At 31.6% G+C, this 17,194-nt stretch overlaps 1 protein-coding gene across 2 annotated transcripts in view; it reads left to right on the forward strand.

The window, feature by feature from the left end:
* Positions 1 to 17,194, forward strand: part of COL11A1 (collagen type XI alpha 1 chain) — a 232,057-nt gene that overhangs the window by 185,064 nt on the left and 29,799 nt on the right. For both annotated transcript variants that reach the window (XM_001140143.6, XM_001139974.6), the window contains exons 47-54: positions 355 to 408; positions 2,174 to 2,227; positions 3,381 to 3,434; positions 8,078 to 8,131; positions 8,954 to 9,061; positions 9,360 to 9,413; positions 10,073 to 10,126; positions 11,550 to 11,603. In XM_001140143.6, the coding sequence (XP_001140143.1) occupies positions 355 to 408; positions 2,174 to 2,227; positions 3,381 to 3,434; positions 8,078 to 8,131; positions 8,954 to 9,061; positions 9,360 to 9,413; positions 10,073 to 10,126; positions 11,550 to 11,603 (486 nt within the window). The remainder of the gene's footprint in view (positions 1 to 354; positions 409 to 2,173; positions 2,228 to 3,380; positions 3,435 to 8,077; positions 8,132 to 8,953; positions 9,062 to 9,359; positions 9,414 to 10,072; positions 10,127 to 11,549; positions 11,604 to 17,194) is intronic.

Below are 17,194 nucleotides of genomic sequence, written 5' to 3' on the forward strand. Positions count from 1 at the left end.
GTCAAAAGATTCCAGAAATCTGTACCAGGGAAGTTCTATATATTATTTGTACAGGACTGAGCAAATGGTTGGGTGTTCATAAATTCCCAGATCAAATTAATATTTAGTTATTATAACTAAAAATAAACAATATAATATTATGCAAAACATAAATTTTATTTGTAAATGTAGGTGTAAGATTTTATCACATGTGGTCAACATTTGCATAGTAGGTATTTTAACAAATGTTAGTATCTGAATCTTAATTTCCATGTACTTATTGAACTTTATACTTGATTTTATCTTAGAAATTGACCAAACTTTTTTTTTAAAGACATGAGTGACTTTTATTATTTTTCTATTATATTTTCTTAGGGTCTGCCAGGCCCACCTGGTGAAAAAGGTGAAAATGGGGATGTTGGTCCCATGGTAAGTTTTTATTTTTGGTGTTTGATGGGTATGTGTCATATGCATGGCAGTCACTGGTTTGTAAAGTATTATGTGTTCTTTCATTACTATGTATATATTATTGAGGTGTATATAAGCAACTGACATGATTTAGTTATATATTAGTCTTTAGCTCTGGATTTTGATTTGGAGCAGGTAGAGAATAGGTAATATTGACTCAAGATTTAGATAATTAGCAATTTATACAGAATCAAAAATTAACTACTTTGAAACAAATTCTTAATTTAATAATTCTGTCTTAATTAGAATGCTATGACTTATAATTATTTGCATTTATTGATTCTGGCTCTCTAAGACCTGAACTGAAAATTTGAAATGCATATAATTGTTTATGAAGCACTACCTTAGATAAGAAAATAATTAGCAAAGGTCATTGAAATCCATAATGAAATGTGATGACTGCATGTCTTAAGTGGCCCTTTCCTTCAACATTGCCCCCAATTTTCACTTCCTTCAAAATACACATTTTGAAATTTTAACACTTGTCTGTTAGGTTTTATTCTCCTTAGGAATTACACTCAAATCTATTATATTCTTTGAAATGATCCGTATCATCATTAATAAACCTAGATATAAGAAATGCATAAAAAACTTTGCTGGCCGGGCGCGGTGGCTCACGCCTGTAATCCCAGCACTTTGGGAGGCCGAGGCGGGCGGATCACGATGTCAGGAGATCGAGACCATCCTGGCTAACACGGTGAAACCCCGTCTCTACTAAAAATACAAAACAAAATTAGCCAGGCATGGTGGCGTGTGCCTGTAGTCCCAGCTACTCGGGAGGCTGAGACAGGAGAATGGCGTGAACCCAGGAGGCGGAGCTTGCAGTGAGCCGAGATCGCGCCACTGCACTCCAGCCTGGGCGACAGAGCAAGACTCCGTCTCAAAAAAAAAACCACTTTTCTGATTCAAATAACTGGTTAATACTTCCAAGCAGTAACAGATACATAGCAAGTTCCTTTCCAGATATGGTTACCATCGTTCCATGAATCATTGATATATTCTTCCTGATTACACGGTAGTAGATAATAACAGAAAAGCTTTTCAACCATGGCATTAGAATAAACTGAGATCTTTTAAAAATACTAATGTCCAGTGAAATGTACTAATGTACAGTGAAAAACAAATTCGCTGTAGACTATTTTAATCACAACTTTGAGATAGGAGTTTCTGGAATCAGTATTTTATAAAAAGTTTTCCAAGTTAATTTTACTGCACTGTCAGGAGAGAAAATCTTTGTTTTATGATGAAATTAAATAATTATTCTTATTTCTAATTCTAGCATATAGAACCTAAGAGTTGACATAGAAAAAGCTAAAAATACCTATCAACAAAAAATACTTCTATTGAGTTAATGAATTCTAAATCTATTCAAGCACCATTTATTTTTCCAACTTTACATTCTCTTTATGTTGTAACATATTCTAGCATGAAATATATCTAGTTATATTGTGAACACATTATACCAGACAGTAGCAATAGGCTTTCTTGGCCCATTTTCTAATCAAATTGTTTATCTTGAAATCCTAATTTCCTCATAGCTATGTGTAAAGGCTCATTTGCTAACATGATGTTGTATCCATGAAGGATGACTTATAACCCTGATATGCTTCACTAACTATAGTTTTTGCAAGCTTAAACTTCTTTTAGATTTTTCAGTCATAAAATGAAAATGTTGGAAACACATTTGAATTTGGTCTTTGTAAACCTCAATATTTCTCTCTTACAGGGGCCACCTGGTCCTCCAGGCCCAAGAGGCCCTCAAGGTCCCAATGGAGCTGATGTAAGAACTCTGAAATATATGTTAATTATTTTGAAGTTATATAGGTATTGTTATTTTATGGCAGATGCTCTTTGTGAGTTATAACAATATTAAACTATTGTTTAATATTAAGTGGTTAAGAACTCAAGGGTCACCTGTTCACTCCACTTTATTATACAATGAAATAAATGGAATTTATAGTGAACAAATCATGGAAAATGTAACAAAGGTACACATTTTCCATTCAATAGATATTTACTGGTGACTGAGAAATGTTATAATGTTGTATATATTAAAATTACTACATTGTTCAAACCAACATACTTAGACTGTGCCTTGCATATGATAACTCTTATGCACTTGTTAACAGTGGCTTTCATGTAAAAGCTTTGCATTTTGTATTTTCAGACTATATAATGTTACAGCAATATGTGCGTGATAGGTGCAGCCTTTATCATGTAAAATGTTTTCTCTTAATTGTATAAAGATGATATTCTCCAAGCTTAAAAATTATTTTAATGTTATAAGATTTTGAAATATAATGCCATATTTATCTTACTGTTACCATTAATGGATCCATGGCTTTGATGATATTTTTCCTTCTGGCCAACTTTTCACAATGAAGAAGTCTATGTTTCCTTCATGTCTCTGGTCTTCATTTTCTTCATTATTTAATATCTGCTTTAATTCTGGCAGGCCAGAACTGAGTAAAAATAGACTAGAAAGAGAGGAATTAAAAGAGTTTTTAGATTTTCATTCTTCTTAGGTAATTTAAAAGCTAAAAGATGTTATAAGGGGTTTGTTTCTTGCCTGGATTATGTAATTCTTAACCAGGGTCATAATTTTGATTCACTACAAAATCACCGCCTAAAACCAATCTGACTATTCTATTGGCAAAGAGATTGAAATTATGTTTCAGGAATCAACCAGAGCTTGAAAGTCTCCTGCTTTATCTTCAAAATTATAGTGAATTTGAAAATCAGTGTAATACATTCAATTATTTGCTTTCCAACACATTTGACAATTCTATTAAGCATCATTTAGTCTCATTCTTTAAATGACTAAGAATACTCATGCATCTACTTCTCTTCTTTGAGAACAACTAGACATATGTTTACGAATGCATTATTTTAATAAGAATATGGATAATTACATTCCTTTTTCTACACTGCAGGGACCACAAGGACCCCCAGGGTCTGTTGGTTCAGTTGGTGGTGTTGGAGAAAAGGTAAATATGTTAGTGACACACAGTTTGAAACTGCATGAATTAAGAACTGTAATAATATTGGGTAGTAGTTTAAGTGCTTCTAGTATGTGTGTTTCTAAGCCTTTTACATAGTTATATGATTCACATGTCATCTAGTAGTTGCAAAAATTAAAGTTAAAATGATTTTGCAATATTATGTTTTGGTTGCCAATTATTTTATTGAATGAGTGCAGGTATTATTTTCTTTAAGCAGGAACCTCACAATTACGGTGTCGTTAATATCCACATTTATAAGCTGAGAAAGCTGAGCCCTAGAGGATTCCTGTAATTTCATCAAAGATTTTCCTTAGAAAGTAACTAAGCTAGGATACACTGCAGTCCATGAATGTCTAGTAATAGTACTCAAAATAGAAGAGATTGGTTGATGTAACTGACTTAAAGGGAAAAAGGAATCCTGCAAGCCACAAAGGAATGAATCATTCATTTTGTTATATTTTGAGTTATATTTTCATTACTAATACTCTGACCTATCCTTGTCACTTGTCAAAATATTTGGCATGAACCACAATATCTGGGATCAGAATAGCTTTTTTTTTTTCTTGTGAACATGATTTCATTTAAAAGTCTGCTCTTCCTTTTATAAAAATGTCAAAATGATTCATTGATTTCTTATTTATGCATTCATGCTCACTTCTTAATAGAATTTTCAAGAAAATTATCATTGATATTTGCTTGCTTTAAAAAATAACTACCAATTTTCAGAAAGGGAAGAATTATATTTATAACATCATATATTATGCAGTGAAAACACTAAAAAATTCCTTAATATGCTACTTGTTAAAAGATATCTGCAGTGTAGACTTACTCTATTCTTAAAAATGATTTCCTTTCTTGGTCTCAAGTTTTTTTGTGTATTTTATATTATATTTAAATTTATTTCTTTTAATTAAAGCATTTAATTCTCAGGAAAATGTAGTAAGATTAGATTATGTTATTATATTTTGGTATCTACTTCAGCTTGACACCTGTATTCTAGTATTTTGATTATAATCGTTATTTGATTAAGATAATTTTTAACTCATTAGATAATTCTTACTGCATTCTTTGATTGACTGCCTTCTTTAATATATTCTTAAATTTAAAGTTGTGTGTTGAAACTGTTCCAGTAGTTGGTGTTGAAACTGAAAACACATTTTTCATTCCATTCAGTTGTCCTAGAAAACATTTTTCATCTTGCTTAGTCTCCTATGGGAGAGCACTTGTCTCTGAGGATATCATCACGTTAGACAAAAGGCACCAAGGCACACACCTTTTCCTCTTCTCTTTGCATCATCTCCTTTTGGCTCTAATGCTGACTCAATTGTTGTGGGAGCTAGTCTCTAGGATTATTAGCTTTTATCGGCTTATCTTGTTTCCTAAAGAGTTTGAATGCAGAGGGAAAGTTGTCATTATTTCAGTGCTACTCTTGAAAATAGGCATGAATGCCAGATGTTTAGTTCTGAGAAACTTCCTTCCACATTGTTTCCATTTAATTTAAAGCCTATGTATATTATAGTAACACTTTGCCAACTTTGACTCTTATGAGAATAATTCAGTCAATCTGAATCATTTTGAATCAATCCCAGTCAAAATGAGTTACACTAAAAAACAGTTTTAATTTTGCTCCTTTCTTTTGATTTTTTTTATGTGACAGCATGATAGAAGCAGAATTCTAACCTTCGTTTTTTTGTTTGTTTGTTTTTTTGTTTGTTTGTTGTTGTTGATGTTGTTTTTTAATCAAGGATAGTATAATTTCTAATAGATTACAAATTTCTAACATCAGCTTTGATTCTGGCTGAATGTATACCCATTTCTATATTGGAAAATTTATTTCCAGTCACTGACAATGAAGAATTAAAAAACCAGTATCTTTTAGTCACGTTGCATTTTGTCTAAATATATTTAACCTGTTCTTCATGTACTGTAAAATTGCTATAAATAACTTTAGCACTTCACTAATTTTATCAATACTTGGAAATATGTCAGGATATTTTCTTAAGGTTTATACATATTTTATAACTTTGTACATACAGAGTAATTTGTTGTTCTTTCTGAAAAGAGATGTACCTAAACAAGTGCTTTATATAATGAGGTAAATAGTTACACGATAAGTAATGATGACTTCATAATCTAACATCTCCTTCATATATCAGTGCTCTATCATAAAACTTATATTAATTATTATTCTTCAGAATGAATAGTTTGTAGCATTGTGGTATTAGGAATATAGACTTAATTTATATAACATTAGTCTTGTTGCAATGATTTATTGATTTGTGATTTTGTCCCACCTTCCTTTTAAATGAAACATTTTAGATAAATTTTACATTTCATTTTAACTAATTGTCATTTTACATTGTGCACACTTGGATCTAACATACTAAATGGTAGTTTTCATATATTTTGGACAAATGAATATTAATATATTATTCTAAAAATGAAGAAACTTTGTAGTAAAAAGCTCATAGTTTTTTTGAAGCAGAAGATATTTTAAATTTTTTATCACCTCAAGCATTTATCATTAGAAAGCACATACATAAATTCTAAGATTATTTAAACCTATCTTTTTACTACATATCATTTCACTCATTTAATAAAAAGAAAATAATCTTTTCACAATATCCATAAATTTAACTTTATAGTTGATAAGAACGAAAAGAGAACAACAAAACATATAGAGGGTTACTACGAAGTATTTCAACTATTTCTTCTGCAGTTCTAACTTTCTGTGATGTTACCATGAATTAATGTGGTACATAAGAAAACATTTTGGTTATTTCTTTTGCTGTGCAGAAGCTTTTTAGTTTAATTAAATCTCATTTGTCTAGTTGGGGGTTTCTTTTGCCTGTGCTTTTGAGGTCTTAGTCATGAATTATTTGCCTAGACCAATGTCCAGAAGAGTTTTCCCTATGTTTTCTTTTAGTATTTTTATAGTTTCAGGTCTTATGTTTAAATTATTGAATCCTTCTTGAGTTGATTTTTGTATATGGTAAGAGATAGGAGTCTAGTTTAATTCTTCTGCTTAAGGCAAATCAGATTTCTCAGCACCATTTATTGAAAAGAGGATCTTCTCCTTTTTGTTTTTGTCAACTTTGTCAAAGATTAGTTTGCTGTAAATATGCTTTTTTACTTACTACAGCCTTGTAGTTGAATTTGAAGTCAGATAGTGTGATGCCTCCAGTTTTGTTCTTTTTGCTTAAGATTGCTTTGGCAATAAGACTCTTTTTTTGGTTTCATGTGAATTTTAGGTTTTTTTTCTAATTATATGAAAAATGACATGTTCAATGTACATGCTCAATAGACTTATCATATTTCTAAATAAATATTTTAATATGGACATTTTACAATTGATTTCAATGCCAAACTACTTGTTTCATTTTTAAGATATGAATATCAGCTCTTGGAAATATCACTAACATATCATTACATTATACTGAGATAGATGAATGATACCTCTCTTTATAAATAATATAAATGCAATTTTTTTTGTAAGAGTTATGCAAAAATTCTGGAAGTATTTGCTGTTCATCTTGAGAGATGAAATAATTTACACATCACACTACTTATAATAAACTCTTGAAAAGTACTTGATGTCTCCACCATTAAGTGGGTAATTTAAGAATTTAAAATATTTGTATATTCTCAGAGTAAGAAACTATGTACACAAAATAGTCTCTGCCCTGAAATTATGTTTGTATGGAATATGACACATTTATTTAAGAGCAGTGGATTTGTGTCAGGAATATCGGAAATATTAGAGTTAAAAAGTAAGGGAAATTTAGGCCTCACTTCTTTTTCAATTTAAAAGAACAATTGCCACCTCACAATTGCTGAGACCACTAGTGTGACTGATTTTGAGTGGAAACATGGTAAATGAATGTACTGTGTTACTTAAATGATTACTTGAACAAGATGTTCTATTTTTGTGCATTTTGAATTGTGGGGCATTAGCAACAGACTTTCATAGCTAAACCCTACTAGTTACAGAGATTGATTTATTAGTCCACTGGGCTAGAAAAAAAGCCATTCATATCTAAACAGGGAGATAATAAAGGCTATCACATTTATGTGTATACTCAAATGGAGCAATTTTAATTAATGTCTAAGTACCTTTACATATATTATAATTATTGTCTTTCCTCTAAGTTCTTTAGATTCCTACTAAACAAATCCTCTAAAATATCAACATATGTACCAGCAAGTCATCTGTTGATTTGTTGTAGTTAAGATAAATAAATTTACATTTTAGCAAACAACAATTTGAAAGTGTTCACTCAATAAACTTTATTGTAATATGAATATTGACACAGTGCAAATACATAATATTTTAGGAAACATGCATATATCTGTTATGATGGTTTTGTGGTAATCTGGATTAATATGCCAACTATTAACCAACCAGTGACAACTACAGCATCAAGCCTGCATATTTCTGTCTACTCACCTGAGAAATAAAAGCACTGGAGTCACTGATAGAAAAATTTATTTTTGTTATTAAAGCTTTTCAATGCCTTTTAAATAATATTTAAAAGGGGCTAATCTAAAATGATATGATAACATTTGAATTTTACAAATGTAAAAGATCATCTCTGTATTCTAATACTAATTTGATCTTCTCTATATAGGGTGAACCTGGAGAAGCAGGGAACCCAGGGCCTCCTGGGGAAGCAGGTGTAGGCGTAAGTACTGTGTTATTGTTAACATAGTGTATTATTGGTTTGGGAATTTCTTTTACAGCATTACAAACATGTAACTTAACTCTTAGCTGTGGTTCGAATTTTACTTTCCCTTCCCAACTCATTAAGGAAAATCACAAATACAAAGCCTTGTTTAATAACTTTGGATATCTCTACATATGTGGATTCATAAACAAATTGAAAAAATATCATATTTGCTGAAGTTAGAACATTAAAACTATGGGCTGTTTACTGTATACATTCCCTTTGATGAACTGTCCATAAAAGGAACAAACAAAGAAGTCCTGCTGCCTTAAATAAACATGTATCAATTGTTTTAGGACTATATTATTCTAATTAGTTTAAACCGCGATTAAATTTGCCCACCAGGAAATATTTGACAATATCTGGAGACACTTTTGGTCTTCAAACGTGGAGGGTTGGTATCCAGTTAGTAAAGGCCAGGGATACCATTGGACTTCTTAAAGGGCAGAGAACAGCTCCCTACAGCAAAAATTGTCCGGCCCAACGTGGTAAAACCCCGTCTCTACTAAAAAGTACAAAAATTAGCTGGGCCTGGTGGCGTGTGCCTGTAGTCCCAGCTACTTGGGAGGCTGAGGCAGGAGAATCGCTTGAACCTGGGAGGCAGAGGTTGCAGTGAGCTGAGATTGTGCCACTACACTCCAACTTGGCGACAAAGTGAGACTCCGTCTAAAAAAAAATATTGTCTGGCCCAGTGTGCCAAGGTTAATAAACTTTTATGCAAAACTTGTAAGATAACTCTTCTTTCCTTCTTCTTTTTTTTTTTTTTTTAACATTGTTTAGGGTCCCAAAGGAGAAAGAGGAGAGAAAGGGGAAGCTGGTCCACCTGGAGCTGCTGGACCTCCTGGTGCCAAGGGGCCACCAGGTGATGATGGCCCTAAGGGTAACCCGGTAAGTGAGTTTGGTCCCCTCTAATGTGGCATTTATGCCAAACTCACCTTGGAGCTTTTCTTAGAAAGATTTGAAATCCTGAGACTCTGGAACATAGTTGGTAAATCTGACTTTTCATCATTTCATATATTCATAAGCATTCTCAATTGAATTAATTCTTTAGAAATTTTTTGGCAGGAGAAGAGAAATATTCTCAGCAGATTTTGTCATGACTTTAACCTCTTCACCTCCAGAATGTCATAACTTTATAAAAATTTATTTTTCATTTATTTCTTTTTCTTTCAAAACGTCATTCTAGGGTCCTGTTGGTTTTCCTGGAGATCCTGGTCCTCCTGGGGAACCTGGCCCTGCAGTAAGTATCAGGGAAAAATTAAGAAATTATTTTGGTAGGAATGTTTCCAATTTCTGTATTGTTAATAAAGAAAAAATCTAATAACCTAAGTGAACTCCCAAAAACAGAAAGAAAAAGAAAACATAAAAAGTAATTGCAAATGCAGGAAAATCCATATAGTTGGAGACTATTGCACCAACATTAAGTGATTAAGCTCTTCATGCAACATAGGTACAACAGTTGGATTAGATTCCTAGACTTTGATGGGTTGTAAAAACAAGTTATCTGAGTAGCATCATTATTGTTATTTCAAAGTTACAGGATCTTTGCTTTTCTGTTTCTCTTCTATAATGCAAATCCTATTTCAAACTGTACCGTATTTGTTCATGGTGAAAGGATTCACTGACATTGTATACTAATGACATCTTCTTTCTTCCTTATATAAAGAGCATGCTGGATTTTAAGTCTGATATATTAATAGTAGCAGTTTTACAAAATTTTGTGCGGAGAGTGAGAGGTACCACAATATTTTTAAAAAAAGGTTAAAAGAATATAATGATTTTACTTGTCCATCTGATAATTTTTCTCAAGAGATGGCCTAACATACTTTTTTCCTGATAAGTAGTGTGATTTATTGATACTGAGATATATCTTGCTTCATATTTTATTGCCTCTTACAGGGTCAAGATGGTGTTGGTGGTGACAAGGGTGAAGATGGAGATCCTGGTCAACCGGTGAGTAAATGCACTAATTTATTTTTAAGTTTTTACATAGTCTCAAGGCATTTTAATGAGATAATTAGAAGTAATCAGCCTTTGAAAAACATAGCTCTATGTATATGCACTTTTTTGAAAGAATTATCAAAAAAATTTTTGAATTCCCATTAAAAGTCAATCTTACATGGAGTGCTTCTTATTTGATGTAAATTAATAAACAGTATTTATAATAAAAAGTGTAATCATATCATACTAATAAGGTTGTCACAATATATCAAATTCAGTTATCTATCCATTGTGTTAAAAAATTAAAATCACTAATAATACTAAAAGCAAAGTTATTTCCAATCATTAGCAAAAGTTATTATCCCATCATTAGCATGAATTATTTTAACTGTGAACCTAAATGAACTCTCAACATAGTATAGGCCTTTTTAAAAAAACTTGTGAATGATACAGGAGTGTACTTTGACCACATTTAGTTATTTAGGGAGAAAGTAAGGGAGGGAACTCACTTTAGGAGCCAAAGACAATGGTCCCTCAACACAATTTTGTCTCTGGGGCCATTCCCACTAGATGCTTTGCTATCACAGATACAGGCTTATTCTGCATAGACAGACCTGTGGATCATATCTCAGCATGCGTATTAGTCCATTCTCATACTGCTGTGAGGTACACAAGAATGGGTAATTTATAATGGAAAGAGGTTTAATTGACTCACAACTCTGCATGGCTGGGAAGGCCTCAGGAAACTTACAATATGGTGGAAGGCGAAGCAAGCATGTCCTTCTTCACAAGGCAGTAGGAGAGAGGAATGCAAAGTGAAGGGTGAAAAGCCACTTATTAAACCATCAGATCTTGTGAGAACTCATTCACTATCACAAGAACAGAATGTGAGTAACCACCCCCATCACTCAATTACCTCCCACTGGGTCCCTTTCAGGATACATGGGGATTATAGGAACTACAATTCAAGATGAGATTTGGGTAGGGACACAGCCAAACCATATCAGTATGTTATATACAACTTGGCATAGAATGTTAGTGTTGTACAAAAATAAATTTAAAAGTAATAGTATTATGTTTTCACATATTTATGTGATATGAGCAGAATTATTAACCATATGATTATATTAATTAGCATGCCTGTTTAATGCTTGCCAGATATAAATTAGCACTTTTTAATAGGACACAGTTTTAAATAAAGAGAATTTGATTCACTTTGTTCTAACTATAAATAATTTTATCATATAAATTTACCAGCTCTAACTATAAATATCTAGAGGGAGTTTAGGTATCTGAAATAGGGCTGAGATTTTCCAGGAAATATTGACATGTGGAAATGAAGAAAGAGGGTTGGTTTCCATCCAGATTTTGAAAATTTATGTGGGCCACAAAATAATATCCAATTTTGTTAAAGGTATTTTTTCACATTTTATAGGGTCCTCCTGGCCCATCTGGTGAGGCTGGCCCACCAGGTCCTCCTGGAAAACGAGTAAGTTTCTTTAATTCTTTATTTGAAACATATGCTCATTAGTCACCATGGATAAATTTATATAATGTGTGTAAGCTGCAGGCAGCATGTTATAAGAATAATGAGAAATATCATAAATCCTAAAAACAATTTTTAAATATGCCAAATAATAACTAAAATAGAACATATTCTAACTATTTCACTGTCACAATAAAAATGAGAAAAACAACTTCTACTTAAAGAGCTTTCCACTCCTCTGTGCTTAGAGCTCCCCTTTGTACAAATGTAGTAGATTATTATAAAAGACTTTGGTGGTATCCTGAACATTAACTCCTATTGTAATACATGGGGATGAGCTGTCAAAAGTCCAGTGCTAGCTTAAAACATTGTAAAAACCTGAATGCATCAAAGAAATGAGCTGAAATGAGCTCAGGAATCAGTATATAATGTTAAATTGCTTTACACTGTCAAACTTCTCTGACTCGGAAACAGTATTTTAATGATGTGCTATAGCAAAATATAAATAAATAGATATTGCTGACAATATTGGCCACAGTAGACCCTAGGAGATTTACTTTCCTGTCCTTTTCTCATTGATGCATTCTTTTCATAATAAAGCAATCTCTGCAGACCTGCCTCTTACAGCAGCTATCTCACTTTAGCGTGTTCTTCTGTACCACCTGCAGTCTATTTTCAAACCGGCACATGAGTAAAATATGTGATAAACATCAAAATATATTTATGAGGCTGACTCCCTCTTCAGTAATCCAAAGTCACAGGGCAATTAGGGCCACTGCTGTTTTCTAATGGTATCTTTATTTCAGGGGAATTTTTCACACTGAATATCTTCACATTAAACATAGAATGTGAATGGGTTTTACTTTTGTCTCTCAGCAATACAAATTTGAATCAATATTTACAAACATTTCTCTTTGCCAAAAATATATTTAATTTATAATAAAACTTGTCTCTGAAAACAATTTGCTCTTCATTGGCCAAGTACATTTTCTTACATTTTCTTTTATTATTATTATTGTGTCTACAACCCCAAAGCATGGTCTCAGTGTCAATAGATTTATCCCCAAACAACCATGGGGCTATTATTCTTAGAAAGTAATTGGAAAGTGTACATGATTTTTGATATCCATTGCCTCTTTCTGCTTTAAGTCCAGCTGCTCATAAAACTGTGATGTGCAGCTGTCTATTATACTATTTCAGACCTTTTGGAAGAATAACTATAAAAAACATCCTTGAGAATGAGTTGAAATACTTCTTGGAACAACAGGAAATCATTTTTTTTCTTTTTTCTGGCCTCAGATGGTGGGATGCTATATAATGTGGTTAGTAGAACAATGCAGTCACAATAGCTGGCTTTCAACCCAGCTTCACCAGTTATTACCTGTATTACGTTGGGCAAATTGTGTATTTTCTGTTTCTCAGAGGACCTAACACCTACCCTAGGGTTGGGTTGAACATAAGATAAATCATGTAACACACACACAAAAAAATCACCTCATAACTGTTGCTGTGTTAGCACTGAGTTATGGCATAGTTATTAAACACTTCTGAGCACAGGGATAATCATCATACAAGTATAAAGTATGATGCTTTTAATATAAGCAAGGAAATTAAACCTTGCTTCAAAATGTGGTAGCAGCTAGAAAAAGAGAGACTATATCAAAATTGATTTTAAATATTCTATTATATATTGGCAGCTTCTCAGCTCATTTCATTACTCAAGTCAAACTCTCAGCAAGTGCTATCTAGTCTAGTTTCATTTTAAAATATGTCAAAAAAGTACATATTTATATTTTTCAATAAATTTAAGTAATTATCGTTCGATATTTGAGATGAATTATCTTAACATGGTAACAGAGTTATAGAATGTATTTGTTTCTTTAGCCATTCAGTGGTGGGTCACATGAATTATTCATTTTGAAAACAACTGAATATTTTTGAAAATTTTTTTAAGTAATAGAATAAAATAACCTATTAAAGAGTATTAATGCAAACATAAAAAAGAGACATATATGTGTGAACCAGTAAATCTCATGAGCCTTTTAGTATAATAATATGACCCAAAACTTATATATAAACCTATAACTATCACATAAAAATATTATATGTTAAAACTATTAAACTGTTGTATGAAGCTATTTTGACATAATAATGTTGACGCTATTGATATAAACTTTCAAAATATTTTCAGTCATATTTACTAATTTTAAAATCATGATAATATAATGCAGCAAATTTTTATTCTTTATTATAACATTTTAAAAATATATTTGTGTTTATTACTTTGGAATGGATAATGATCGACAATTATAATTTTAGTGAGTAACTCAGACTTCTAGGAAGACCTCCCCCCAATTCTGGAATTGAGAAAATATCATAGAAAAGTCAATACATATTCAGATTTATATTATATATTTGCTCTACAACACCGAAGTAGTTTTGAGTAAGAGAAAGTCCATGTATTTACATTCTTATTCATTTACATCTGAGTTGGACCTCTGCAATTTCTAGTTAAAGGAGATATAATTTTAAAACATGAGTTAATTGCTGATTCTTAATTCCTGTCTCTTATAATGAAGGATGCATTTTCATATATTAGAAATAATCAGTTATAATAAAATATAGTAGTATATTAATGAAAATATAATGTACAAAAAATTTTGTTATTTGTTCCTTCAAGAACATGAAGCATCCTTTTTTAGTACATTTAGTGTTGCTATAAACGAATACCTGAGGCTGGGTAATTTATAAAGAAAAGAGGTTTATCTAGCTCACAGTTCTGCAGGCTCTACAGGAAGCATGATGTCAACATCTGCTTCTGGTGAGGGCCTCAGGCTGCTCCCACTCATGCTGGAAGGAGAAGCAGAGGGGGTGTGTGCAGCGATAACAAGGTGACAGAGGAAGCAAGAAGGGGCAGCAGAGGTGCCAGGCACTTTTTAACAACCAGCTCTCTCAGGAACTAACAAAGTGAGAAGCCACTGACACCCATCCTGGAAAGGTATTAATCTATTCATAAGAAATCCATCCCCATGACTCAGACACCTCCTATTGGGCTCTACCGCCAAGATTTGGAATCAAATTTCAACATGAGGTTTGGAGGGGAGAAATATCCATATTATAGCAATAATCAATAATTATTTTTCATCCAAAATTAAAGATTACATGATATTGTGAAATTGTAAGCAATGGGTAAATTTTTCTTTAGATATAAATGCCAAATACAATTAGAAAATAGAAAAATTATGTTACTCTCATTCCTGCCAATATTTCTAACTAGACAACATTGTTAACTCCCCTGATTAAAATGTATTTAAAAATCCTTAAAAAAAATAAAATTATGGTTAAGTGGATTTATGAGGTGGGTAAAAAATAAGAAATTAAGATAATTTACTTGCAAAGTTATACTTGATTTTTTATATAGATATATAGGCAATGGTCTCGTTGAAGAAAAAGACCAGAAAATACCTAAGGGCATATGTAAACCTTATTTGTAACAAATTGGACATTACACATCAATGGAAAGTGGATAGACTATTGAAAAAATTCTGCTGGGAGAAATGATTTTCTATACGGAAAAAGATTAAATATACCTCATCTAGCTCATTTAACAGAATTCAGTTCTAATTGATTTATAATCATAAATGTCAAAGGTAAACTTTGAAATATTTTACCAAAAATTATTTGAGGGTAATTTTTTGACCTCCAGTCATAAATTCTGATCACACAGGTGTAATCAGAAAGGAATAGATTGATGTATCAAATATATGACCATTAAAATTTCCTATTTATCCAAAAACACTTAGAAGACATTGGAACAAAAAGATCCGATTAGGAGAAAATATTTGTAACATACAGGAAACATGCATAGAATAATTTGTTAGAATATCTAAGTATTTCTTACAAATTATAATAGCAAGAAAAAACAATAGAAAAAAATATGCCAAAGGCATTAAAAAGTATTTGACACAAATACCCCATGAAACAAGAAAAAATATTTGTAGAAATCAGGAAAGTGTGTACCAGAAATTACATTGAGATACTATATCACATACACCAATTAACAAAAATGTACTCTGACAAACCAAGTATTGGGAAGAATGTTTTCAAAAAACAGTGAAGATTATTATGCACGGCTGTTTTGAGTTACTGGGTACTGCCACTTTAGGGAAATAGTTCTATGTTACCTAATAGAATCTAACATGAACTTTTTCTGTCATCTGGTAATTCCATTTCTTAGCACATATCCTAGATGACATTTTGCACATATCCACCAAAAGACTCAAGGAATAATGTTTTGTTATCCTTGTTAATAATAACTGTAGACAATATAAGTTAATTGAAGTATATTAATAAACTAAAATTTTGTATGGTAATAAAATAAATGCACTACAGATGCATGCATAACATAGATGAATCTCAAAATCTAATATTAAACATTAAGCAGAATAAATATGTGTATGTGTATATGTATGTGTTGTGTGTGTATGTGTATATAATGTTGAACTGGAAAATATATATTACATTATTTCATTTATATAATATGCAGAACTGTTACAGATATGTTTAGCATTTTAACATAAGTGGTAAACATGATAAAGAAACATAAGCCAATGATTAACAAAAATTTAGGATGGTAGTTACTTCTGTGGAAAAAAAGTGGATTGCAATTGTTACGAGTGGTATGTAGGAAACTTCTAAATTAATGATACTGTATTATGTAGTGCATTTAGGTTGAAAGCCTACAATAATATAATATTGAGTCATTCTAGCATATGTTCTTTAACATTATGAGATAGTACATTAGTTGAGTTCCCTTTGATTTTTGATAAATTATTTTTAAATAACCTCATAAAAATTTTAGCACTGTTCTATCCTCTCTTTTTAAATTACAATTTATAGAAAGATGATGAGCTATTTTAATCCATTCTAGTCACTTTGTAAACAAAATTAGAAGGCTTTGTATTCATGAATTAATAATAACATGAGAACGGTGGTGACTATGCATTGCTTACAAAGCTATTCACATTCATTTTCATATAATAGAAAAATCAACCTTAGGTCAGCCCGATTGAGCATAATATGCAGGGTTTTCTCTTTTAAAATATGGCAACAATAAATTGAAACTGAAAACCATTTAACACGATATGTTAAATTGTTTTCTATATTAGGTTTGGATAAACTGGCATGCTTAATTGCTTCTTTCTGTTTTACATAATAATCTATTTTCTTCACCAGAGTAAAATATATTTTAATGGTGTGAAAAATTACTCTTATGTCAACAATCTTATTACCAAAACTATGATTTGTTCTGATTTAACACTAGCAATTAATGTTTGCACCATTAATTTACAGCCTACAGCACTAGTTAATTTAGTCAATAACTCTACCTCAACATAAACAAATAGGTGGCTTAGCTTGAAAAAAAAGAAAAAAAAGAAAAAAAATGGAAACACAGGTCAAGTGCAGTGGCTGACACCTGTAATCCCAGCACTTTCAGAGACTTAGGCAGGAGTATTGCTTAAGCCCAGGACTTTGAGACAACATAGTGAGACCCTCATCTTCACAAAAACTTTTAAAAATTACCGAGGTGTGGT

The sequence above is a fragment of the Pan troglodytes genome, chromosome 1, assembly GCF_028858775.2.
Source record: "Pan troglodytes isolate AG18354 chromosome 1, NHGRI_mPanTro3-v2.0_pri, whole genome shotgun sequence".
NCBI lineage: Eukaryota > Metazoa > Chordata > Mammalia > Primates > Hominidae > Pan > Pan troglodytes.